The sequence below is a fragment of the Xenopus laevis genome, chromosome 6L (genome assembly GCF_017654675.1).
Source record: "Xenopus laevis strain J_2021 chromosome 6L, Xenopus_laevis_v10.1, whole genome shotgun sequence".
NCBI classification, from domain to species: Eukaryota; Metazoa; Chordata; class Amphibia; order Anura; family Pipidae; genus Xenopus; species Xenopus laevis.
The window spans coordinates 42266643-42294130 of NC_054381.1; the positions used below are offsets into that span (position 1 = coordinate 42266643).

General features: G+C 38.7%; 1 protein-coding gene across 1 annotated transcript; it reads left to right on the forward strand.

Annotated features, from left to right (window-relative positions):
• Positions 1-8941: 8941 nt before the first annotated feature.
• Positions 8942-21926, forward strand: LOC108718883 (uncharacterized protein C7orf31). Its single transcript, XM_018267392.2, has 10 exons — positions 8942-9029; positions 9983-10140; positions 12057-12236; positions 13282-13353; positions 15791-15820; positions 15897-16072; positions 16498-16580; positions 18889-19063; positions 20582-20664; positions 21078-21926. Exons 2-10 carry the CDS (start codon positions 10007-10009, stop codon positions 21804-21806), a joined length of 1662 nt encoding a protein of 553 aa, XP_018122881.1. The 5' UTR covers positions 8942-9029; positions 9983-10006; the 3' UTR covers positions 21807-21926.
• The last annotated feature ends 5562 nt before the right edge of the window (positions 21927-27488 follow it).

Sequence of the window (27488 nt, forward strand, 5' to 3'; positions counted from 1 at the left end):
AATTTGACTAGCATTAGCAGCTTAAATCTAAAATGGAATATTTATAAAGGTGTATGTTCTATTTTATGTCTAAAAGTAAAAAGCAATATCAAATAACTGGGGTATTGTAGTTCTTATGGGAAACAAGCACCATTCAACGTGGCCATTAAAGTCATCCTGTAACTATCTTGTAATTCTTAAGTTTAGTCATGCATGTGTTTTTGTCTCAAGTCCTTTTATTCCACATGCCGCATATGCCGTCATCGTGCTCGGCGCAATTGAAATATTTAAAGGCACCATGTCCGTTTTTATTGCCCAACATAAGTCTATTTTTATATAGTTCCTGGGTGTGATTCTGATTTCATTTACTGTTCCTAGACCTTTGCTTGTTCTTGACCACTCCTGTCTGCTGCATGAACCGACCATTGGCTGTTTACTGACCTATTGATCCTGATTCTGTACATCTCTGTCTGACTGGTTATTGATCCCCGCCTGTTTCCTCGACTACACATTGCTCTAACCCCATTACTCTTGTCACATGTTACGGTTCCCTTGTCTTCCCAGAACTCTAGCTTTGGTTCTTTCACTTTAAGTCCTGGCTGCACTCGAGTAACGAAGGGCTCATGTGAAAGGCTGCTGTTATAGGCAGAAGCGTCAGCCGTGACCAGAACCTTGGCGTTTGTTCTGGGTTTTGGGATACTGAACGTGACACATCCATTACAAAAGACTAATGCCAATAAATACACCATAACTTTTACTATTGCGTATAGACAAAGTATATTGAGAATAGCATCAAATCACACAATTTTGCGTTGGTTTTATCATTTTGTACTTGGAAATAAGGCTTTTAGTATTATGCATTTTACAGTGATGCATATTATCCATATACTCTTTTTCCTATTACCTTATAAGCTACGTCTAGAATACTGATAGTTCTGTTATACTGAGATCTAAGTCTGGACCAGTCCCAAAGATAAACATTTAGGGACAGAGTTGGCATTCGTTTGTTTCTATTTTTTAATATTTCTCAGATTTTCTTATAAGCAGGACATTCAAATTTACAGTCATTTATTAGACTGTAATAGTGATGGGCGAATTTGCAAAAGGGCCGTGAAAATTGTCTGGCAAATTCGCCCATCACTTGACTGTAATTTTGGAGGAAGAATTTCTAATTGCTTTTATGAATCAGGCAGGAACGATCATCTTATGAGAATGTTCGGTTTTCTCTCTTTGTCGCAAAGTTAAATTTTTTTTTACTTTATCGACTGTTGCATTCCATTTTAAGTAATAGTTTTATACTTCCACCTTCGACTGTGTAGTGCTTTCCTTTAGATAAACAAGTTATCTCATGCTTCTGATGAAGTGACACAAGGATCACAAAACGCGTCGAGCGCATATTCCCCTGCCCGCTATTCCTGTGATTTTAAAGTGTTATTCAATAAAACCTTTGAAAAATTTTAACACGCTGGTTTCCACACTGATCGCTACTTTTCCGGTAGAGTCCATTTTGATTTTCTTTGAAGTTCTCTATCTCTATAAGTCACTGAGGAAGAGGGAAATGTAAAGAGGAAGAACTTTACACTACAGAGACTCTATTACTCCTCATTTGAGATTCTGCCTATTATAGCTTAACATTCAACATTAGTTATCAACCAACAACAAAGCAAATGGTTAGTACCAGTTAGCTACTTTTTAAATAGTTTTTGCTAGCTTCTATCTAACATACGTTTCTCAAAACTGTCCTATTTCTAACAAATCAGCACCTGCTGTGACTTTCAACCTCTTTTTTTTTATAATTCAACATTTTTATTGATTTTCAAATAGACAGAGAAAAGAGATTGTCAACGCATGGAGCAAGGTACGAACTTGCTGGATCTAATATACAAAACAGTAGTCTGTTTTTAACATCAATCAGTATCAAAACATATTATTCATACTTTGCTATCTATCTATGATGAAGTGAAACTCTTTTTGTCCCAATATTCCCTTCTCTGCAACCTTCTCTGCAACCGAAAATGGAACTAAGGGTTAAATTGCTAGAGAGAATATACAAAACAGTAGTCTAATTGTAACATTAATCCATAGCATAATGTATTATTCATACATCTTTATCCATTTATGCTAAAGTGAGTCACATCTTGTCTCAATATTCCTGATTTAACACATCATGCTGCATTGTATTGGGGGGGGGAGGTTAGGTGAAGGGGGGGTAAGAGATAGAAAGAGAAAGGAAAGAAAGGGGGAGAATTATCAGGTTCTAACTAAATAAGTGAGAAAGCATCTTGCGCACATCAAGTGGTACCTCTAGCCTGCAGGTCCTCCAAGTACTGGCCCCACGGATGCCACTCGAGCTCCCCCTCATAGCTTCTGTCTTGCCGTCTGTTTCTTATGGATTCCAATGCTCTGATCCAGTTTATCTTTGATATCAATGCTTGTCGCCCTGGTATATTTGGTTGTTTCCAATTCGCTGCTAATAGAGAGCTTGCTGCTGTAAGAATGTGCATGGCTAATTTGCGAGATTGTGGAAAGTGTATTGCTCTGATCCTCATTCCTAACAGGAATGTGTGTGGTGTTGCTTGTATAGTGCAATGCAAAACCTCAGAGAGCAGAGTTGCTACCATTTTCCAGAATGCTTGCGCTATCGTACAAGTCCACCAGGTATGCAGGAAGGATCCCCTATCTCCACACCCTCTAAAGCAGATGGAGTGATCCGGGTTGCCACTTAATTTACTAATGCGTGTTGGAGTGTAGTACCAGCGGAATATGATTTTATAAGCTCTTTCACTAGATACTGCACATATGGATGTTTTTTTAGCTGTGTCCGAAATTGCTGTCCATGTCTTTTCAGAGATTGTAAGATCTAAGTCCTCCTCCCATTTTGTCATGTAAGGCTGGTGCATGTCTGTATTATCTGAGGCAAGGTGCATGTATAGTAGCGAGATCAAATAGGTTGGGTACGATTTATTATGACACATTTTTTCAAAGTAGGAAAGGACTTGATTTGTTTGAGTTTTAAACAGGGTTTCTATATAGTGTCTTATTTGTAAATAGCGGAAGAATTGCGTATGTGGTATATTATATTCTTCCCTGTAATGTTGGAACGAATTAACTGTCTGGTCAGATACAAAATCAAGTAGGGTCAACAGGTTAGCTGTAGGTGTGCATCCTGGGAGAAAACTGTTGTTACAGAAGATGGTTCTGTATCTGGTAGTGGAAGTGGTTAGTTTCATTTTGATTGCTATGGTGTCCCATAGATTTAGTGCTTGTTGTGAAGGTGGTAAGATGCCTGGCAGTGTGTCTCTGGAAGTTTGAGGGATCCAGAAAAGGTGAGCTAAACTAAAGGTGAGTTGTTGACTTCAGGAGAACACGTGGGGATCATTCTCCACTGTACATTGACGGATCCCTGGTGGAAATTGTCGAGAGCACCAAATTCCTTGGGGTACATCTGGCAGAGAACCTCTCATGGTCCCTTAACACCAGCTCTATAGTGAAGAAAGCACAGCAGCGTCTCTACTTTCTGCGAAAGCTGAAAAAAGCCCACCTTCCACCATCCATTTCACTATCTTCTACAGAGGGTTTATTGAAAGCATTTTACGCAGCTGCATCACTACCTGGTATGGAAACTGCTCTGTATCAGATCGCAAGATCCTGCAGCGGGTGGTGAGGACAGCGGAAAAGATCATTGGAGTTTCGCTTCCTGCCATTATGGATATTTATCAAACCCGCTGTCTCCAGAAGGCTACCAGCATTGTCAGGGATAGCACCCACCCTGCACATGATCTCTTTACCCTCTTGCCATCCTGTAAAAGATACCGCAGTATTCGAGCGCTGACTTCCAGAATGCGAAACAGTCTATTTCCACAAGCCATCAGGTATCTCAACTCCCAAGGACTGAACTGAATATATTCATAAGGAACTGAAATGTCCACTGTGCCCAGCATGACCGTGTACTAGAGTTGTTGTATAGCACCGGGGGGTTCTGGAGGAACGTCATTTCGTTTCTACTATGTACTTTATTTACTGTATATGGCTGAAATGACAATAAAATCCACTTGACTTGACTTGACTTCACTTAAACGTAATGGAGCAATGAAATGGTCCTCAATTTCTTTCCAGGATTCTTCTGTTGGGGCGTGTATGTGAACCATAACTTCTAGTCTGCTAGCCAGATAATATCTGTATAGATGGGGTGCTCCCAATCCTCCTAATGATTTTGGTTTCGTCATAATAGCCACCTTAATTCTGGGTTTTTTCCCATCCCATATAAAGTGTGATATATTTTTTTGGAGCGAAGAGGCTATTGTCTCAGGAAAATGTATTGGCAGCATTCGAAATAAGTTTAACAGTTGTGGTAATAGTGTGCAATTCTACCAAACCACGAAAGGTGGTAAGATTGCCATTTGGCTAATTCCTTTTTCAATTTATCTATTAATGTAGGATAATTGGCCTTATATAAAGTGTCATATGAGGAGGTGAGGTATATTCCCAGATATGCTAAAGAATCTTTTTCCCATTTATAATCAAAGTTGAGTTGTAACAGTTTTAATTCTGATGTGGTCATTTTCAATGGTAAGGCATGCAACTTCGTGGGATTTGTATAAGTTGTATCCTGAAATAAGTTGGAATTTTTCTAGAGTCTGTAAGAGGTTTGGAGTGTGGTTAGTTACATCCTATATTCATTGAATTGGTAAGGCTAATGCCACATGGGGGTCATTGCGCAAAGAAGAAAGCTAATGCTAGGGTTTGGTCTGATTCTTGGCCTGTGCTTTTCTGCAGGCCAAGGTTAGCCCCGTGTGGCATTAGCCTAATATTTTAGCTACTGGTGTACTAAAAATGCATGAGCACCCGGGCCTGCACCTGAACTGACAGAGTGGTTTCGGGTGCAGGCAAAGAAGAAAGCTAATGCCAGCTTAGCGCTGATTCTATGCCTATGCTTTTCCATGGGCCAAGGCTAGCCCCTGTGTGGCATTATCCTAATACTTTAGCTACTAGTGTAGTGAAAGTGCATGAGAATTCTGTAGTAACATAAGAGACACAAGCAACTCTCAAATCAGGCATTGTTCAACTGAGACTGAAGGGGTAATTTACAGATACAGGTGCAAAAGCAGGATGTGGATGCATACTTGTCTCTCAAGGTCTGCCCTTCATGAATATAGCAATGCCAAGTACTGTCAGTGTTGTATACATGGGGAAACACAGGTCTTTATGGCACGAATGGCGCACAAAGACCTGCTCCTGTGATCAAAGTTTGGTGCAGGGTTAAAACATGAGACCCTGAGTCTATCCTATCCAGTATGATTTAGATAGAGGCAGATTTACATATGGTCGAAGATCGAGGGTTAATTAACTGCCGATTGTTAATCCTTCGACTTCGAATATCGAAGTCGAAGGATTTACCGAAACGATTAAATCCTTCGATCGAACGATTCGAAGGATTTTAATCCATCGATCGAACGATTTTTCTTTGACCAACAAATTGTTAGAAAGCCTATGGGGACCTCGCCCATAGGCTAACATTGCACCTCGGTAGGTTTTAGGTGGCGAAGTAGGGGGTCAAAGTTTTTTTTTAAAGAGACAGTACTTCGACTATCAAATGGTCAAATATTTGAACGATTTTTATTTCGAATCGTTCGATTCGAAGTCGTAGTCGAAGGTCGAAGTAGCCAATTCGATGGTCGAAGTAGCCAAAAAAAACATTCAAAATTCTATGTTTTTTTTATTCTATGCCTTCACTCGAGCAAAGTAAATGTACCGGTAGTGTTGAAGCCCATCTGTACAAGAAGAATTCAGGCAATTCACATACAAACAACGTGGTGTCTGAATAAATCACTGAACCAATCCTTATGCTTTGAGTTTAACAAAATGCAGGTGTGAGAATGTAAACCAGATGGCAACAATTGCCACAAGTACTCACACCTCAGTTTCTTGTAGAAGGTACTGCCCACAACAATTTCTCCTAATTGTTGCTATTTAGGTGGAATAACCAGGGTTGATAAATCCTGAAATGGTCAGGTTTTTGAGCAAGTCAATGGCTGCCATTTTTGTGCTGTGGTTTAAAATGTTCTCGGTTTAGATTTTGACATTTTGGGAGGTTTATTGAACCACCTTACATACACTACAACATCCATTTTTTTCTCTTAAAATAATGTGGCAGCCTGAGTTCTATAATATACGTTTCTACTATCCATACAAAAATCCAAACAAGTACAAGAGAAAGATTTAAAGCTTTCTGAAAATCAAAAATAAAGCAAGTGCCAAACTGGTTTTGCAAGGTGGGTTGCAGTTGTATTCCTTTTATATAGAAAGCAGATTTGTTAAAACAGATTTCCGCAACACTCTAAGGTGACCCATATTGTTTGACCTACATCATAGATGTTTTTTTCCTAGCAAGTCATGCAATATAAAATATAAATTATACACAAATCCTTCATGTACAAATTAATGAAGTCCCTACAATCTTCTAAAAATGAACCTCAAAGTGTCTGCAAGGATCACCGCTTTGGAGTTCAGCAAGTGCTTTGAAGTAACATAGTAGGTGAGGCTTAAAAGAGGCATGTATCCATTCTGTTCAACTATTAAAATAGGCAATGAACAGGGTACAGTATATTTTCTAGTACTACACCACTAGAAATATAGTTCCAAAAACTCCCCCAACTCATTATCATGGCAACTTGAATTCCCTTATATAAGAACTGTCCAACTAGAGACCTGTGGGCCAATTGTTTTTTTGGAGACAGCGTCAGAACAGAATATGGGGGGCCCTCCAGGGCTACAATACGAAGGGCCCTCCTAGCAGCCACCAGGCATTGCATCCATTTCTTCTGGGTAGGAACCCACGAGGGCTTTGGGCCACAGGGATTTTTCCAAAACCATATGATATAGTGGATTATTGGCACACTACATGTAACATTTCAGGCACCATTGCTACTTTTGCCTTTTATTCCTCCACTAAGATTAGGGGCTAAAAATGTCCTGTATGCATTCACACTCAAAACTATCTCCATGTGATGGACTTACAAAAGAGATAAGCCTTTACAGGGCTAGTAAACTAAAAAAATGCTTGACTTTATGGCAGATATAAAAACAAACATACAGGTGTTTTATGCAGATAAATAGTAATGTGCAATTAAAGTGAATGTTATACTTTCAATGCATGCTCCTGCATCTAGTGGCAGCATCCACATTTTTTAACAAATATATAACAGGTTGCATTCAATTATTCATAAAAAAAGAAGAAAATACTACAAATAAAAACAGTATAATTAAAGCAAACGTGATGGTGTAATATTTTTTGTTTCCTTTTATTATTCATCTCATTATGGATATGCTTTAAGGGATATTCTGAATTAATTTTAAGTCATCACAGGGCATCAATTTCTCTCTATATGTCAAAGTACATGAAAATACAAAAGTCAGAGTCCAAGGGTTCATAGAAATGCAAAGCACTGCATAGCTACATAGCTTAGACATTGGCGAGTAAATATTTATTTATAGGCTAGTGACATGGGTAACTATACAGCTCGGTGTTTCGTTTTGATACACAATTTTTATTAACAAAGACATTGCCCTTACACCTGGGATCTGCGCTCCTAGTAACTGTATATGTCTGTGCGTATATCAGATCACAGAAACCTGAGCAAGTAGTATCCTAGGCAGCAGAATGGTTAGGACAAGGTGAAGAAAGAAATCAATTGTCTTTTAACCTTATTTCTGTTTCAAACTACAAAGTATAAGACTTGCTTTGTGTATGTGATAAGGGCTATTCATACCAGTTTTTGACTTGTCTGCAACCTGTACACGTTACCATTTTCCTTAATGTTCTTTAAAAAAACGTGTCCAGTGATTTAAAGGGAAACCAATGTCTAAAATAGAATAATGCTAGAAATTTTGTATGCTAAATATAAACATGAACTTACTGCACCAGAGCAAACAAATGATTTATGCTTGCATAGTTGGCCGCAGGGGGTCACCATCTTGTAACTTTGTTAAACATCTTTGCAAGACAAAGACTACCCACATGCTCAGTGGGGTCTGGGCTTCAGTTGGATGGTTAAGCTTAGGGATCGTCATAAATTATCAAAACAGCACAAATCAAATAATTTCTGCCATAGATGCCTATACAGCAAGACTGATTAATAAACAGAATATGCAGACTGCACTGGGTCTACAGATACCAATCTCTACACGGGCGCCGGCTGCTCTACAGGGAAACAAACAAAGCTGCTCGAGGTCAGAGAAGTAAGGTGGGGGTGCTCCCCCCTGCCATTTGAAAGTATATTTGTTTCCCTGCAGAGCAGTTAGGGACCGTTTCCTATGCGCATCAGTCAGAGCAAGTAAAACGAAGTGGGAATTTCACTACATACAATCAGGTTTCTTATAAAAACAGTACACATTTTTTAATTGACGTAAATTGGAGATAGATTTCTTTTTCATTAAAGAAAGTAAAAATTGGATTTTATTTTTTTGCCTTTACATCCCCTTGTGATTGCAGTAGATTTTTATTTGTAATCATTGAAGCTAGCAATGAAAACAACCCTGCAACTGGTCTTTATTTTCTATATTTATGTTGTTTCTTCTGCTGCCTCTATCAAAGCTGCAATAGATAACGGGTAAAGCTAGCCATACACCTGGAGATCTGATCAATTGGCTTCCAAATGAGCCGATATCTGACAGATATGGCCATCAAGCTGGTCCTAGATAATCAAACCACAGTATGCTAGTCCAGGAATGCTTACTAAATGGACAGAAATAGAAATAGTCAGTTTTATTAATAAATAGGTATCATATATTATCAGATTTTTTATAATAGTTGACGATAATAATAAATAATGGTAATGTATGTAATAATGTACTTGAAACAATGAAGTGCAATAAATCATATATATCTTGGTTAACATTATCAAAAAAGGCAACAGGAACAGGAAGACTCTGCAGTTGCCAAGCAACACAAAGCAGCATGTGAAGAAAAGAGCCAGAGAGACCGTTTCATTTTCTGCATAGATATAACAACGCCCCTCTTTCCAGAACTCATTCTGTAGAAACTTTCTGTGGTAGAAATATTGTCTTCCATTTAGCTAAGATTGGTATAGGCTGGCATACTTAATTCAAATGCTTTGCTGTGTCTGTAAATTTGTTGGGTGGCATCACTTTTATCATAAGGAAAATACACTGCACTGTGGTGGATTATTTCCATTTTGATACTTTCAATAACTTATTATTGTGTTAAACATACAGATCTATAGATTGAAAAGTTTGTATTGGTATCATTTGGAAGCCTTACAAATCTATTAAAGTTGAGTCCTCTTGCCTTCTGTTAGTTTTTAGGCAATCTCATACCTGAAAAGTGGCAAGGTTTACTAGTGATTGGGTGAAGTACAAGTATGTCAGGAGGGTGACTGGGTATAAATGGGCATGATCTGGGTAGATCAGACAGGACATGATTTTGCCATGGTTTTCCCCACATATTTTATTAATACACTAACACATAATTAATTTCACTAGGCAGGCCATTGCTCAATAATTTTAATGAAAATAAGGCAGCAGTTTCACTATGGGTCCCCTGCAGTACCAATGGACTGCACTGCAATGTTAAGAAAGCAGTAGTATGTACTTGCACACCTATTTATTAAAATGAGAGGTGTGCCATTTATGTGAGATACTTCTTTCAAAACTTAATGCAGTTAAGAGAACTAATGACATCCCTTTGCTGTAATGAGCCTTGAGCAAAAAAAACCCTTTCACTCAGCAACCCCACTCAGTAAAATCCTGGGTCTGTTCCCTGGCTCCTGGTCATTGTGTGTTTTGTGGATGTCTTTGCCTTTATTCTTTCTAATGAGCTTGATGATTAGTCTTTTTGCAGTAAGTAGTGTATCCAGCTGAAGGCGCACCCTGCTGTATCCAGGATACAGAGTCAGATTTCTATGTTGTCAGCCTTCTCTGGGTCTGTATTCAGTCAGTAAGAATATACTTCAATATCTCAATGCTTCTCAATCCTCCTCTACAGGACCTAGGCACTGGAATATGAGGAATGGCAGTGCAATATGACTTGCCACATTACTACAGGCAAAGAGAAGGGGCTCAATGTCTAGTTCCCTCTTATCAGTCCTCTGAAATACTGACTCCACGGCAAATACCACAGCGTTTCACTGTATCACCAGGGCGGTAAGACATGTATTTTAGTATGTATGTGCATGAGCAAGACTCAAAAATAACCTTTTTTTGTGGAGATAAAGTAATAGCCTGCATTGACTTTTTTATTTTATATATATATACTGTATATATATATAGTGAATAAAGTACCCCTCTTGTAACATATAAGGATATTATAAGTTACCGAGGAGTTTCATGACCGAGGTAACTTCTAATATCCTCATATTTTGCAACAGGGGTACTTTATTTCAGTGAGTCATGTAGACAGAGGATCACTCACAGCAAAAATGCTAGTGTTTATTGGAGCAAATAGCGCAAAATTTGAGCGCAGACCACACAAACTTCCAAATAGGATAGGGACCTCTCCCATTAATTTATATACAATCTCGGCATGTCTGAGATGCCGGATTTTCGGATTCTGACTTTTTCCATCCTAGGGGTTCCAAGAGATAGTGGCTAGGGATGGGTGAATTTTTTCGCCTTGTTTCGCCGTGAAAATGACACCCATGTATGGTGCCGTGTGGCAAAAAAAAAGACGCGTGGCAAAAATATTTCGCCGCGCAATAAAAAAATTTAGACACCCATAGACTTTAATGGGCGTTGGCGACATTTCGCTGGCGGCGAATTTTTGGCAAAACGAAGCGGATCAAATTCGCACTGGCTAAAATCAGTATGTTTATTAAAATATATTATTCTTAAAATTTCTCATTTTTGTGTTAATAGCAATAATAACAACTGCATGGGTGATCTGGAACATGTATTATTCAATAAATATGTATATGTGTGAGTTGGTGCATGTATCATTCATATCATTCAATGAGTGTATGCATGTGTTGGTTGTGTGCATTAATCAGTGTGTGTGTTTATACCAGTGATGGTGTGCATACATTAAAAGTGTGCTTGTTTGGTGTGTCAGTAAGTGTGTGTGTATAAATGACTGCATATTTCATTTGTTGCATGGATCATTCATAGTAACAGTAACATAGTAATTTAGGTAAAAAAAGACACATGTCCATCAATGTTCAAACTTTTTGTCTAAATGAAACCTGCCTAACTACTAATTGATCCAGAGGAAAGTGAAAAATCCCATCTGAAGTCTTTACAATTTGCCTCGGTGAGGGAAAACATACTTTTAGACTCCAAGATATCAGTCCCTGGATAAACTTTGTACTCAGAGTTAATTTCAGTAGCTATGCATTGCCTCCCTTGCTAAAAAGCTACCCAATCTTATCTTGAACTTGTATCTGTATTTGCTGGTACTACCACTTCTGGAATTGAATTCTATAACCACACAGCTCCAATTTACTTTTTGACATTTTTAAAATGGAATCCACTTTCTTCTAATCCCAATCCCACTTTGGCCAGCCTTTCCTCAAAACCGAGACTGTCCTTACCCATTGTCAGCTTAGTCACTCTTCTTTGGACTGTCTCTATTTCATTAATATAATTTTCAATCACTGAAAACCAAAACTGCGTGGCATATTCTAGATGGGGCCTTAGCAGTGTTTTCTAAAGGGGAAAAATTACCCTCTACTCCCTCGAATTTATACCTCTTTTAATACAGCTCAAAACTTGCTGGTCCTTATGCTTTATGGCAGTGCTTGGTACATCTAAGTTTATTATCCACATGGACCACTACTGTGGGTCCTTTCCATCAAGAAGTCACCTAACTTTGACTTGCATATTTTTTAAATTCCAGTTGCATAAATCATTAAAACACTGATACATTGCTTACAATACCCACCAAAAATAATTAAATAAAAGGGTACCCACTATAAAACAATTCCTTTGTTTTTGAAACAATGTGTTTAATTAAATTGTAAGCAGAGCCCTCTTACCTCTTTTTTTTATTATGTAACTCTTTTTTGTTAAATTTTTACAAGATCCCTGTCTGCAATAAATTAATTTATGAAATGTATGATTCACAGCTATGAAGAATATCTTTCGAAGTCAAGCATACCAACAAGGCTTCCATGGGGAAGAGAAAGAGAATATGGGGGAATAGGTCCAGTGTGCCTTCCGGACAATCACAGACCAAAGGCAGAACCTCCTTCTCTAGAAGCCAAGGGGCACAAGCACTATGGCTATGGAGGAGACCCCTGGCCAAGGTAAGATGTTCCCCTTCTGTCTATATGGACATAGCCATTACACAATGCCAGCAATTTGTTAATAGCATGTCTCATGACAGGGCCTGTATTAATAGAACCTTTCCATGTCTAGAACTTCCACAATATGTCTAAAGTGTTCTAAAGTATAGATAAATCCAGAGTGTGACAAATATAATTTTATTCTGTTATAGAACTAATGGATACTAGGAACAGTAAAACGATTTGCGCTAGCGTCCGCTTCACTCACATCACAACACTTCACCAGGTGTAGATTCACCAGGACAACGGTAATTCACTAAAATCTGAAGTTGTGTCCAGGGTGCTGAATGCTGGTGAAGTTGCGCTAGCACTACTGTGGCAAGCAAAGCGAAGTTGCGCTAGCGTTGCCTAATTTGCATACGGCAGGAAGTTAAAGTTGAATGGATGTATATGTTGCAGCCAATACATTACACTACACAAGCCTGGGAAACCTTAATAAAATAAAATAGTGTTGTTATATTGCCTTACACATGAGCCCAGTGTATAAAAAATTAAAAGTCACCAGCATTTTTTGGGACTTACAAAAACAATTTTTTGAGGAACTCCTATCTACTCTATTGCACTTCGCCTGGTCTGAGGTGGCGAACACAAGTCTGGCGCAAGAGGTAACGTTCAGTAAAATCCACGTCTTAGGGAATTTGCGTAATTACATCCATTCGCCAGAGCGCAACTTCGCCAGACGTAAGGGAGCGAATTACAGCTAGAGTCTATCTCCTTCACTAGCGAAGGTATGTCAGCGGCTATTAGTAAATCGGCGAAGTAACGAAATGATGTCACGCATTTGTCACTTTGCCCTTTAGTAAATCTGCCCCTAAGTGTGCACTAAGGGCACACTTATTCTCCCTTATGCTTCCCATAGATATTTCAGTTTATAAATAAGAGATTTCTCAGCACACGACTGACAGCAGGTTGGAAAAACCATTTACAAATCAAGCATTCCCTCTGCATATGATTGCATACATATTATGCTGCTGTATGTTAGACTTTCCATATCTCTTTTTTGCAGAGGACTTCCCATTGAGCAGTACTACGATATAACCCAGCTGAGAAAGAGTGCAGTGCGTGCCAGCGATGATTTGTAAGTAAACATATCACATGAGTCAGTCACTGGTTCGTGATGTACTTTTCCTGTGATTGGTATGTACCTGCATGCAAGAACACATTAGACACAATTATAACAACGTTAAAGAATTTATCCTTATTTTGCATGTACTTTTCTTTATATTTACTGTAATTCTGGATGAAATCTAATAGATTAGCTGCAATAGTGCAAGCTAGAACGCTAAATTTATTCTGTAGAATGTTTTACCATACCTGAGTAAAAAGCTCTAGAAGCTCTCTCTGTCTGTTTAGGATAGGAGCTGCAGTATTAACTTGGTGTGACATCACTTCCTGCCTGAGTCTATCCCTGCTCTGGGCTCAGATTACAGCAGAGGAGGGGGGGGGGGGGGAGAAGAGGAGCAAACCGAGCATGCTCTTGCCCAGGGAAATAAGGTTTAAGATGAAGTCAGGAAGTCTGATACAGAAGCCCATGTGTACACAATAGAAGGAAAGAAATGAGGTGTTTCTTTTGACAGAGGACTCAGAGCAGCATTACTTTGAGGGTTTACTGGTGAATTTACATAGACCTTTCTGATAAGGCTTACTTAGTTTCAACCTTTCCTTCTCCTTTCAAAAAGAAACAGTATTGGGTTCATGTGGAACAAAAACATGACCCTATAAAATGTGAGAGGAAACATCAAAAGCTTTGCTGTGCTGTTGGGAAGCAGCTGCATCTGTCAGTGTCAGAGCAAAGAATATTTAGATCAGCCTGCATACAGTATTTAGCTAACCCTCAGGCTGCTGGCAAATCATCCTTCAAAGAGATGAATACAAATATAAATAATGAAATAAGAAGGAAGAGGAGAGGAAATATATTCAGAATTCAAGAAATATGTATGTGCTAAGTTACTTGTTCATTTCTATGTGCTGGTTCCAGTGTCACCTGAAGATATCTTGCGTTCATGTAATTTTACCTGTGTGTTTTAAGTCTACTGTTTATTTAAATATACAATCCCATTACATTATGCACATACAGCATGTAAAGTTATTATGTTTTTGTAAATGCCCTTTGTGCAACCTGGCACCTCCCCGCACAAATCGAATTATATTTTCAACAGCTGCACTTTTTTCTGGGGCGTTGGCTTAGGTTTATAGAAATGGTAAAATCTGCTGCATCAGCATGCGCCTGCTAAATCTCTGTATTCAAGACAGAGTTCAAGTAATTCTATTTCTAGTGGTAATAGAAGAGCTTTTAAGGCTCATTTACAAACTCAGAGCAAAGTGAAAAGTGCACTTTTTCTACATCTACAATGCAGTATTTTTGCCTAGAATTCCATTGGAAGTGACTTGTGATGTATTAATATACATGCTAATGTTTTCATTATGTCTGTGTCTGCATTTCTCAGGACACCAATGTGCATGGAATTAATATTTTCACTAGTATCTGATTGATCTGGGGCAAGTCAGTAGCGGCGTTTGACTCCTGAAACTACAGCTATATCTAGGTTTCCTTGGCATCAGTGTGCGTGTGTATAGATGCAAACACTTTTATGAATGATGCACACGATTTGCAACAATTTTAGTGTGCCGCAATTGTGTTTGTGTTCGTTAATAAGTTCTTTTATCTGTAGTTTATCTTTAGATATCATTTTGGATCCATCTAGAGCCGTGATCCCCAACCAGTAGCTCATGAGCAACATGTTGCTCTCCAACCCCTTGGATGTTGCTCCCAGTGGCCTCAAAGCAGGTGCTTATTTTTGAATTCCAGGCTTGGAGGCACATTTTGATGGCATAAAAACCAGGTGCACTGCCAAACAGAGCCTCAATGGTTGACAATCCACATAGGGGCTACTAAATGGCCAATCACAGCCCTTATTTGGCACCCCAGGAACATTTTTCATACTAGTGTTGTTCCTTAACTCTGAATGTTGCTCACAAGTTCTAAAGGTTGGGGATCCCTGATCTAGAGAATCCTTGTAAGCTGAGTTATTGAGTAAACTGGCAGAGGGCATAGTATCCATTAGCAAACCAGTGAGGTTCTTATAATGTCAACTGTGCAGGGACATCATCAAGGGGGTTATTTAAAGTCTGAATGCCAAACACTTGAAAAAATTGAGTTTTTTTACTATAAAATCCAAATGTTTAGTCAGAAAAAATCCTCCAATTTTTCAGGATTTATTAAAGCCCAATGCTGCAAAAAGTCCAAATCCGAAAATCTGGCATCTCAGACCTGCTGAGGTTGTATATAATTCAATGGGAGAGATCAATATCCTATTTGGAAGAATTCAAATCATGGATTCTAGTTTGGTTGGACTTTTTTTTTATAAATTAGAATTTTGATAAATAGGGTCCCAAATGTGTGCAGATAGGATAAAACATTATTACTGAACCTCATAATTATAATGAGGATCAGGATACAATTTCTTTATTAACTTTTGCAGTAGCAGATTATTTTATATTTATTTCTTTTTTAGGTATCCTAAACCACCTGATGTTTCTATCAAGTGAGTAAAGTAAATTAGATTTTTTTTCTACATGAAAAATGTTTTGTTTTTCTTTGTTAATTTCCTGTCAATTTAGTATTAAACAGATACACACAGACTTCCCAGCAGAGCACCCGTATCAGTCACACATATCAAAATTTGCTGTGTTTCCAAGCTATAATCCACCTGAAGAACCTGATGGCACCTTTTCTCCACTTCATCCAGAGACCCCATCACGTGGATATGACACTATTGTCTTAAGGAAAACTAGTGGTATGTCTTAATGATACCCTCAATATTGTTTTGTTGTGTAACATAGGCAGTGGCATTGTCTTTAATGATTTTAATGATGACGTTTCTACATTTTACAGTTTAACATACTTAAACTGAATGATCAATGAATGTAACATTGTGATACAGCAGCACTTCCATTATTCAGCTGGGGGCAATTTTGAGAGCAGTCAAACATATTCTAAAGAATTGGCACAAGTATCAGATTTATTAAATGTGGTAATTCAAGTATTCCATAAAGTGAGTAAATTATTAAAAAACAGGAACAATATTAGACTTATTCAAGAATAAGTATTCCCCCATACTAATCAAATATGAAGGTGTTGTTTACGTTCCAGCTAAGATAAATCTTTAAGATCACGTGAAAAAGAATTGTTCCTCTTTGCTGTTTTATATCTGTGTTTCAGGAAATCCATACAGACATGAAATAATTGACATTCGTGAGCCCAAAAATCCATTGATCTGGCCTGGTCAGGATGGATACTTTCATGTAAGTACAAAATCCTTTAATGCAGTCTTATTCTTCTTAAGGGATTATCTGATAAGTCTTTGCACCCGTTTAACTTTATGATTAGGAAGTTGTATAATGTACAGTAATTCAGAAAGATCTGAAAATTTCAACCCCTTTGCTCTACCTATGCACAGGGCCGGATTTCCATAGTGTGCGCCCCTAGGCCCACTGCTGTTCGTCGCCCCTGTCCCCTCCGCTTTATTCGTGCAAATTTTCATCATCTGGACCAGAGCAATGGGGATTGGCACATGGGAAATTTAAAAAATGATTGTATCTCCAGTGCATCACCAGTGTTTTTGAACCAATGTGGGTGTGGTTGGGCAGCATGCCGCCCCCCTAAAATCTTGCCGCCCTAGGCCCGGGCCTAGGTGGCCTTTCCACAAATCCAGGCCTGCCTATGCACCCTCCATTGGTCATTGCCTGTCACACTTCCTGAAGCCACATCCTGCATGACTACAATAATCTATGTGCAACCAGGCAATATGCACCTGAATCAATCACTAATTAGTCATACAAGTTGTGGATTCATGTATCTTACATTTCAAAATGGTGATGTGCCAACCCTAACACCATTGGACAGGCTTCTTTGGTAATATTCTGCCTCAAATTGTATATTCTAATGAGGCTATCTGGTGTTTGGTTTTTCCCACACACACAGGCCATGCTGCTTCTCTACCAGGGCCACATTTTCTTTCTGATATGCTGTTTCCTCCAGTCTCACTCTGAGACTTTTCAGGCCGTTAAAGGGCCCTGTTGTCTGCCCTGGTAGATGCATGTCCAGTTTCCCAGCCACTTTCTGGTGTCAATATGACAGTATTCACAAATAGAGAAAGGCCAGTTCCCCACTGCTAGTCACTATGTGGAATGGAGGTAAATGGAGTAAGGGGCAAATACTAACCCAAAACCAAATGTGACAGGACTAACACAGAGAACAAATGTTTGCTAATTAACAAGCAATACTGTATGTTTGTGTAGCACGGAGAGAGAAGTCTCACAATGACTTGCTTTTTTCATAGGGTGGTTTCTAGTATTTTGGCCCCAGGGCAAAATTTAAGAATGTGAAGCCTCACCAGTACAAAAGTAAAACCATCCCTTCCTAAGGTCCTAAAACATAAAAATCCATACTGCTGCACTGCCAAGCGATACATTCATATATGACAGCATTTTAAAAAAGATTGCAAGCTCTACTTAGCAGGGCCCCAGGCCCGAACTGGCAATCTGTGGGTTCTGGCAAATGCCAGAGGGGCTGCTATAAGTTGCCATAGAAATTCAGTATTTAGTGGGCTGGTGGGGGCTGATTGGGCCTCTGTGTACCTGAAATGCCAGGGCCTATTTTAATTCTCAGTCCAGACCTGCAGGGCCCTCAGTATTGTGTATAATTTGTATGCATGATCTATACACCCTTTCAACAGTACAGAGCTGCAGAATATGTTGGTGCTTTATAAACACTTGTTAATATAATAGCAGTTTTAACCTCCAAATAACTCAGTTTTTGCCCAGCAGCTTTGTGCTGTTATGTTGGCTGCAAGAGTGTTAAATGACAAATGTAGGCAGTGATTCTGGGGTGTACTCTGCATGGTTTTCTCCCTACTTGTCAATTTTGGAGAGAACTGAAGAGAGAAAAGCAGGCAATAGTGGGTGGGATAAAGTAACATAGATCAAGGCACCGCATTTACAGTTAGAAAACTGTCTAACTGCACTGATGGGCCCCATTAAGGGTTAAATTAGTCAGTAGTTGGGGTCTTATCAACAACTGCCCTAGGTGTGCAGTAAAATCCAGTTAGGGTTCTATAATCTATAAAAATTGAATTTAGGTGTAAAGCTTGATTTACCTCCCATGATGCCTTATGCTTTGCATACACATGTGTTATGCTTGGTAAATGCACTTATCGTACATTCCAAGTATAGAGAGCTAGCAGTTGTGCCAGATGCAATCATACAAATAGATGTACTGTATTTGGTGTTATATTGGTGCATCATGAGAATATACTAGCACTTGTGTTTCATCTACCTATTGTCATAATATAGGGCCTATTGCTTAAGTCCAACAGCAGTCACCACTCTGTAGCGCCTCCTGCTGTCCAGTTCAGGTCCAACCATAGTGTTGTACAAAATTCACTGTGATTGCCATTAGGAATTCTGGGTGAGACTGGTGTGGTGTTATAACAGGCGGTGCTACTGCATAGCTCAGTAGTAGTGCATTCAGATAATTTATTAGTGAGTATGTGCTAAATACAACATTATGGTGCCCTGTGACAGTAACAGCATATCATTTATTTTTATTTAGTTTCCAAAATCTAATCGAGGGCGCAAGCAGATTTACTATCCAATGCCTCCAAAAACTGTTGCTCCCAATCATTTCTACAAGTCACAAGAAGAGCCGCTGTCTGAGAGAACTGACCATTTGCAAAGAAGTCTGTTAAAATCCCAGTGGATAACATCTTATAGCCGCAGCTTCCCAGGTATGGTATATGTTCAGATCTAAGAACATCTGTATCAATGGCAGTGTTCTCAATAGAGATACATTACCTATTAACCATAATGTCCTATGGTGGCCTTGAAAGGAACTTAGACACTATTACTTACGTTTTTGGTTGATAAAATTAAAAAAGAGGACACTGCACCTTTTTTGAAGTATTAGGCACATGGAACACCTGTTCTGCTTGTGGGAAATTATTGAACAGGGTGAGTGCTCTGTATCCAACTTTTAGTTCATCTTTAGTTCATCTTTACTAATACAAAGAAATTGATAGCATTTGTAGGTCCTTTAGTGACCTCTGGTGGATGACTCATACATTGCAATACATGTTTTTCAGTCATTGAGAACCTTAACCAGTCACACAGGGATACAGAGTCATTCAAATACTTGCTCCTCATCCTTCATTTTAGATTGTTGCTAAGCCAGTTACCAGATGTAGCAAACCAAAAAGCACTTATGGTGCAATCTAATAAAAGGTGCCATGTTTGCTAAAGGTCTAGTCACCTATAGCAACCAATAAATAGACAGCATATACTGGTCACTACGGTAAAAGCAAACATCCTGTTAGTTACTATGGGTTACTGAACCCTGATCACTTCCTGTTTCTTCAGTTACATATGGAGGGTTTGTGTGTATGCTACAGTTGCCATTCCTATGGAGGGATCAGTATTTTTGGGTGTGTTGTCACATATTTGCCATCACCCTAAAATGTACTACAACAAGAGCTACTTACAGGGTTCTTCTCCCCGACTTTCATTGAATTGCTCTTCTTACCTCAGTTCACTCTTCTTTGCTGAGTACTTCTGCCTGAAGCTCCCAGGAACCATCTACTATCTTCAGGGCCGCCATTAGAAATCACGAGGCCCCGTACAACAACATTTTCGGGGCCCCACCCACCCTGGCACCCAAGCCCCACTCCAGACCCGCGCACTCCACATCATAGTTAAAAGACCACACAGACATCAGCGCTAAAAAAGTAACCCCCCCCCACACAAGTTATAAAAAGCTATTGATGGTCAGGTTGCCCTTATAAGTTAAAAAAAAACATTGGAACCAGGGTCCCCCTTACAAGTTAAAAAAAACTTTGGGCCCCAAAATGTTTTTTTTTTAAAGAAAACATTGGTGCCAGGGCCCCCCTTACAAGTTAAAAAAAATTGGGGCTCCAAAAAATATTTTTTAAAACAAACATTGGTGGCAGGGGCCTATAGAATATTAAAATAATACATTGGTGGCCAGGGGATTTAAAAATCAAGCTTGATAAAAGGCTGCATGGCCTGAAACGTTGCTGTAATGCCCTAGGCACTAATAAAGGCTTTTTAAGTGAAAATAATTTGTGGTGCTGTTCTAAGGTTCCTGCTTGTGGTATCAGTGGAAAGTGGCCATTGAAGAACGTGCACCAACCAAAGAAGAAGTAATAAATGTCATGCTGACTGCTTGTCTTCAAAACATATATTTGTTGCCTTTTGTTATTGACTAGATGTGTCATTGCCTGTTTTTTTAGATTACAGTGAAATGAAACGTTTGAATCCTGGTGGTTTTCTTGACCCTGGCAGTATTGGACAGCTGGGTGGAAGTGCGGAAATGGTAAAATCATACACTTATACATTAACCTCACTATGTAGTGTATCAGATTTTCTCTCTGCTTAATTCCTGTATAGAAGAATTTACAGCAGGTAATTCTACTTTCTGATGCACTCCCATGATGCCTCAAGCAGTGAGCTGGATAAAAGTACAGCATACTTACTGAAGGGGAACTTCAATTGCTAAACGCATGGGTTACAAGAACTGAAATCTACTAATTTAAGTTAGATGACATTTTTCCTTTATAGTAATGCCTGTAAGTACCTTCTGGTGCCCCAGCAGCTCTCCTGAAATAAATGCAATTTTTGCAGAGGTTTGATGTAACACTTGCATGCTAAATGCAATTATTATTAGCATCATAGAATGATTATGTGATTATCTAATAATGTGAATATTTTGTAAAATGATTTTTCCAGATCTTACAATCAGAACCTCTAGAAGGAAGAGCTTCCTGTATTCAAGTGTCTGACAATCCCACTAATGCAAAAGAAAAAGTGTTAAACTTGCTACCCAAGGTTCAAAATATACAAACGAGTCCTGATTTAGATGGAGAGAATGATTGTGGGATTCCATGCTATTCTAAACATCACACGTTTCCAGCTTGTGATACCTTATCTAACCACCGCAGCACAAGATGTCACTATTCTGGAGAAGAACGCAAAGCGCATTCAGCCAGAAAGAGGCAGTTTAAGGAACCAGAGCTACGCAAAATCACAGATACCGACCAATCAGATGCTTTGTATAGTAGGCAGCTCATGCAGGCCTCAGGGCTTCAGGAAGGAAACTCAGAAATAAAATCAATATATGATAAGGAATTACATCCCAGTGAAGATGAATATACATATTCCAATCTAAAGAAATCATTACCAGAAAATGTTGCCCATGATATGACTCAGGAAAGCCTTAATGGATGGTGCACTAAGCAAAGGGTATCACAGACACCAGTTCCACAAGAATTATATGACATAAAAACAGAACAACAAGGTCCTAACTTACTTGAATTGCAAAGCTTATTTTCCAGAACTAAAGCATACAGAGATTTTCACCACAACTTCCCAGTCAGTACAATGGATTTAAGAGACAATTCGAATTCAGGCAAAAAACACAAATTCTTTGGGTTTAACTCTTTTTATTTCCATAATTGATAATCAGAATGCAAATATAACACCAGCAGAAAAGATTCCCTCTATGCAAAAATATATTCTGGGCATTTGTGCTTAGAAAGGTTTGGCAAATTGACATACATTAAAGTGTGATCTTCAAAACTAGATGCATTGTAAATTTATACTTTGACATAATGTGCTAGATTTCATCATTCATTATGGAAGTGTAGCTGGAGTAAATAGGAAGAATTTTCTTGTGGTATTTTCCATCTGCTGAAGGAAACCTGCTGTGGGGTGGAGATGCAATCTTAAAAACTGCATTATTACAGTCCTAAAAACAGACCCATTTGTCTGAAAGTTACAGAGGCCACAAAAACTATTGCTATCTGCTGTGTCATGACTGTATTATTTCTGCTTAAAGGAACAAGAATGGTGCATAGTCTGCATCACACGGTCATAGTTTTCCATGGCATCAGTAAAAAGGTCCCATAGATGTAAAAATATTTTGTTGGTTAACAATCGATTCAACAATCGGCCAGGTTAAAATTTTTCTATTGGTCCCAGTGCAATCTATCTATGTTTGCAGGGCCCAGCTGGCAGCTACCCTCAGTTTTCCTGGCAATATCACTTGAAATAGTCTTTTATAGTTGATTGACAAATCGTACATTTAAACGATTGTTTCGAGATAATCGTGGTCTCACAATAACGAAAAGATCTTTTAAAAATCTTTACATCTATGGACAGCTTAATAATAAGCAGGGATGGACGGGCCCACTGGAATGCTGGGGGAAATCCAAGTGGGCTCTGTGCTGGGTTCCCTAAGTATATATTTGCAAACTGTACTTCTATAACCTGAGGAATTCAGGTGTCACCAGGGGCCTGTCCTTACCAGGTTCACCCCTTAATTCATGGTGCAGGTAGTTACTGCTGCGTGCAGGAGGGCTGGCCTGTTGTATGCCAATATTCCTTCATTAATAGTCGCTTACTCTCTTATTGCAAGCCATAATACCTTGCAGCAGACTTAACATCCCAATTTGAACTGAAACATTCCACAGACTTCAACCTTCATGGAACTGAATCTGGGTCATTATGTTGGTCACACTCACTCCATGCCCAGGATATGTCCTAAAAAATGCAGGGCTAACAAATATGGAAGTCTATGGTAGGTTGTGTTTGTGGACTGCAGTTCAAAACCAGACAGGTGGCAACCCTAAGAGGCTCTGATGATGTTAGGGGGAGCCATGAAACAATGGGCAAATATCAGTGCTTTTGGGGCTCTTATCTGCAAAGTTTTGTCCCAGTTTCAAAACTCTAAATCCTAAGCAGGCAATTTTAAACTGAACAGCCTATAGTGTCAACCCTACCTCTGACAGAGAATAGTAGCAGTCAAAATGCCTCCTAATATTACTAAATGTAATATGCCCTGTTTGACTCACACGAGCAGTGAAAGGAGGTCAGGGCCAGGCTGAAAGGCCAACAAGGCAGCAGCGGGCGTAATGCTGCCTAACCACAACCACATTGGTTCAAAAACAGGTGGACAGTGGTGTTTTGCCCATCACATGGCAGTGGCAGGAAAAATGTTCCACGTACCTTTACCCTAGGAGTGATATTTGTAGTTGCTGGGTCCAATTACCCAGGCCCGGATTTGTGGGAAGGCCACCTAGGCCCGGGCCTAGGGCGGCAGGATTTTAGGGGGGCGGCATGCTGCCCAACCACAACCACATTGGTTCAAAAACACTGGGGATGCACAGGAGATACAATCTCCATGAAAATTTGCACGAATAAAGGGGAGGGGACAGGGGCGACAAATGGCAGTGGGCCTAGGGGTGTCCGCTATGTAAATCCGGCCCTGCACTTACCTCAGCGTTGTTAAAAAGATACCCATCACTACTCTAAGTTCTCCTGAAATTTTCACGACAAACTATTCCCATGATAGTGAAAACTAAAAGCATCAAATTTACAGTTTCCAGACCCAGCACTAGGTGGAGCTTTGTCTTCATTTCATACTTTCTATTTCTTTTTATTCTTTGCAATACAGTCAGGGAGATCTTAGAACCATTTTGATGTTTTATATATGGAATTTTCCAGGTTGCCGTAAAAGTTTTTAAAAGAAAAGAACAAGTACAGGAAAAACATCTTGGTGCCAGCCACTGAAAGGTTTTGTATAAATACATATCATTTCAATTACAATTTGATGACTTTCATCTGGAAATAAAGGGCCAGTCCAAAATGGATTACATGCATCCAGTTTCCTTCCTTGGCTTATATTACCCCACCTCCAGTAATTAGATGAATCTCACTGATTTTTTTTCCATGCAATGACTTTTCATCCTTTTTATATACAGATTTAGTTGAAACACCTTAATATTATATATTAGCTGTTGCAACCAGCCAAGCCACTTTATCACACCTATTTCATTAGAATACATAGGCTTTGCAACAGGAATTAAAATATGGATAATGGTAGCTTAACAAAAGGTGCAAAGAGTTATGGGGCTTCATCTAGGTGGGTTGCAAAAGTGCAAAAAACCTGCACCTGGTTCATGCAATTTTGCACGCTGCCTGCACTTTGCACTTCCTGCTCAGATTTTTGCACAGAATAGAGTGCAAAGACATGTGGTTCCCCCATGAATACAGCACTTCCGGCAAGGGGAGTTACATAGGCTTTCATAGGGGTAGAGTTGTCAATTCTATCCAACTTCATTATCTATCTTGTATAGATTTTTAATTATTTGCCATCCTCTTCTGACTCTTTTCAGCTTTCAAATGGAGGTCCCTGACCCCCATCTAGACAAATGCTCTGTAAGGCTACAAGTGTATTTTCAGTGCTACTTTTTATTACTTATCTTTCTATTCAGGCCCTTTCCTATTCATATTACAGTCTCTTACTCAAATCAATGCGTGGTTGCTAGGGTAATTTAGACCCTAGCAACCAGACTGTTGATATTGCAAACTGGAGAGCTGCTGAATAAAAAACAAAATAACTCCAAATAATAAAAAATTAAACCAATTGCAAATTGTCTCAGAATATCACTCTCTACATCATACTAAAAATTTAGCCAAAGTTTAACAGCTCTTTTAAGGTGATGGCCAAAAGGGTGCTTTGTTGCCCAATGGCCTTAACACTTTGATGCACTGCCCCCCACCCCAGTCCGCTCTCAAAAAACATTAAGCATTACACAAACTGTATTTCAACTTAATGGATCTATTCAGTTGGACTTCACTTTTTATAGTTGTTGAATTATAAGGGGCAGATTTATCAAAGGTCGAAGTGAATTTTCAAATTAAAAAACATCGAATTTCAAAGTATTTTTTGGGTACTTCGACCATCGAGTAGGCCAAATTCGACTTCCACTTTGATTCTAATTAAAAATACTCAAAGTATTCGACCATTCGAAAATCGAAATACTGTCTCTTTAAAAAAACTTTGACACTTCGCCACTTTAAACCTGGCGAATTGCTAGGTTCAAAATTTGGCTAAGTTTTAAAAAGTATACGTTTTTTTTTGAAAACCGTTCGATCGATAGATTAAATTGTTCGAATTGATAGGTTCGAACTATTGCTATGATCGATCGAATGATTTTACTTCAACCAAAAAAATTCAAAAAGAAAAGTTCGACTATCGAATTTGGCCAATTCGATGTTCGAATTTTGAAGTTTTTTAACTTTGAAATTCGACCCTTGATAAATCTGCCCCTAAGTGTTCATTTGCTACCTCTTTCTGTCCTGAAGCTGAAAATACCATCTGGTTATCAGGGTCGCTGACCCCAGCAACAAATAAAAATGATTGACTATGAGGCTTTAAATTAATTATAAATATGGACCAGTTTGGTGTAAAGCAGTTCTTCTCAATGTTCCTCTTGATGACATAAATCATTTAATAAAAATCATAACACAAACACTTTCTGATTCAAAAGATTATATTGTATAACGGATGGATTAATGGCGAGACTCTGTTTTAGTAGTCGATCGAAACCTCGATTTTCATGGAAAACACTTGAACCTTAATAAATAACCCCCTAGGTGAGAGGTAATGTATGTCCATCATTAAATTTATTTAATTGCTCTCATCAGGATGATTTCAAACACAAATTGTTTTATTGGCTTATATAATAATTTACTATTGTATTGCTAACCAAAGACAAATAACAAGTGCTAGCTTCTTTTCGTTCCATTGTTTTAATTTTGATTCTATTCTCTATTCATTAAAAGATGAAACTCTCTTAATTTACTTTTTAAGACCTTGGCAAAATGTTACTTCTCTGTCTTGGTTCTATGTCTGCCTGAATAATCCATAACATAGACTCATATTGAATTAAGGATAACATTACATCAATACACGTTGTCACTACACTTACATACAAAACGATATTTACATTCATTTAATAACTTTCAATGACAACATTCGAACATAAATGAATCTATGGTTAGTAATCATTTAAACTCCATCCAAAGTCAAGTAACTTGCTTGAGTTTGACTTTTTTCCTTCTTTTATCCTCCTTGGTAATAATTTCCCTTCTCAATTGGTTTAAATATGTTGTCATTATTTTCCGTTAGGAAAGATGACATTTCCTTCATTTACCTTAAGGGCTTATCACAAATGGCATCCATTCCTGAGGCAAATTTAGAATTTAAAATCTATGACCATGAAACTGTTTATCTCAATCTATGTCATCAACAGTTATGTTTGGTAGGACCCAAGTTATAAATTCATGTCCAACTTATGTAATTTCATACCTCTTTAGATCTGTAAAGATAAACTGCCTAACAAATATAATTTGAATTGTTTTGTAAATTTAGTATCAAGAAATAAATGAACTAAAAGAATTCCATTAATGGGTGCAGTCACCCAAGCAACCAATAAGATTATTGCTTTTGTCTGACCTAATAAAATCAAGTTTCCACTTTTTGCAACAAAGAGGTGCTGCAGCAGTATCTTTTCATGAATGTCTAGGCAAACCCCTGGCAAGGGTGCCCGGACTGCTTTGGGTAAGCATTTTCTAAAATGCTCATGTCTATAAAAGCAGAAGCCAAGGTACAGTAAGTCGCTTGAAGCTACATAGGAAAGATCTACCCCTGTTTGTGAACACTTGGGGGCCGATTCACTAAATTCGAGTGAAGGATTCGAAGTAAAAAAACTTCGAATTTCGAAGTATTTTTTGGGCTACTTCGACCATCGAATGGGCTACTTTGACCTTCGACTATGACTACGACTTCGAATCGAAGGATTCAAACTAAAAATCGTTCGACTATTCGATAGTCGAAGTACTGTCTCTTTAAACCCCCTAGTTCGCCATCTAAAAGCTACCGAAGTCAATGTTAGCCTATGGGGAAGGTCCCCATAGGCTTGGCTAACTTTTTTTGATCGAAGGATATTCCTTCGATCGTTGGATTTAAATCCTTTGAATCGTTCGTTTCGAAGGATTTAATCGTTCGATCGAAGGAATTATCCTTCGATCATTCGATCGAACTATCTGCGCTAAATCTTTCGACTTCTATATTCGAAGTCGAAGGATTTTAATTCCTAGTCGAATATCGAGGGTTAATTAACCCTCGATATTCGACCCTTAGTGAATCGGCCCCCTAGATTATCAGTCATATGGACAGGCAGGTCAAGTGAAAAGGGTGGTGGGGCAAGCTGCCAAAACCACTTCAAACATATCTGTACATCTTGACAGAAGGGACACCTTCATACACATTTGTCTGCAAACTATACTGGGAGT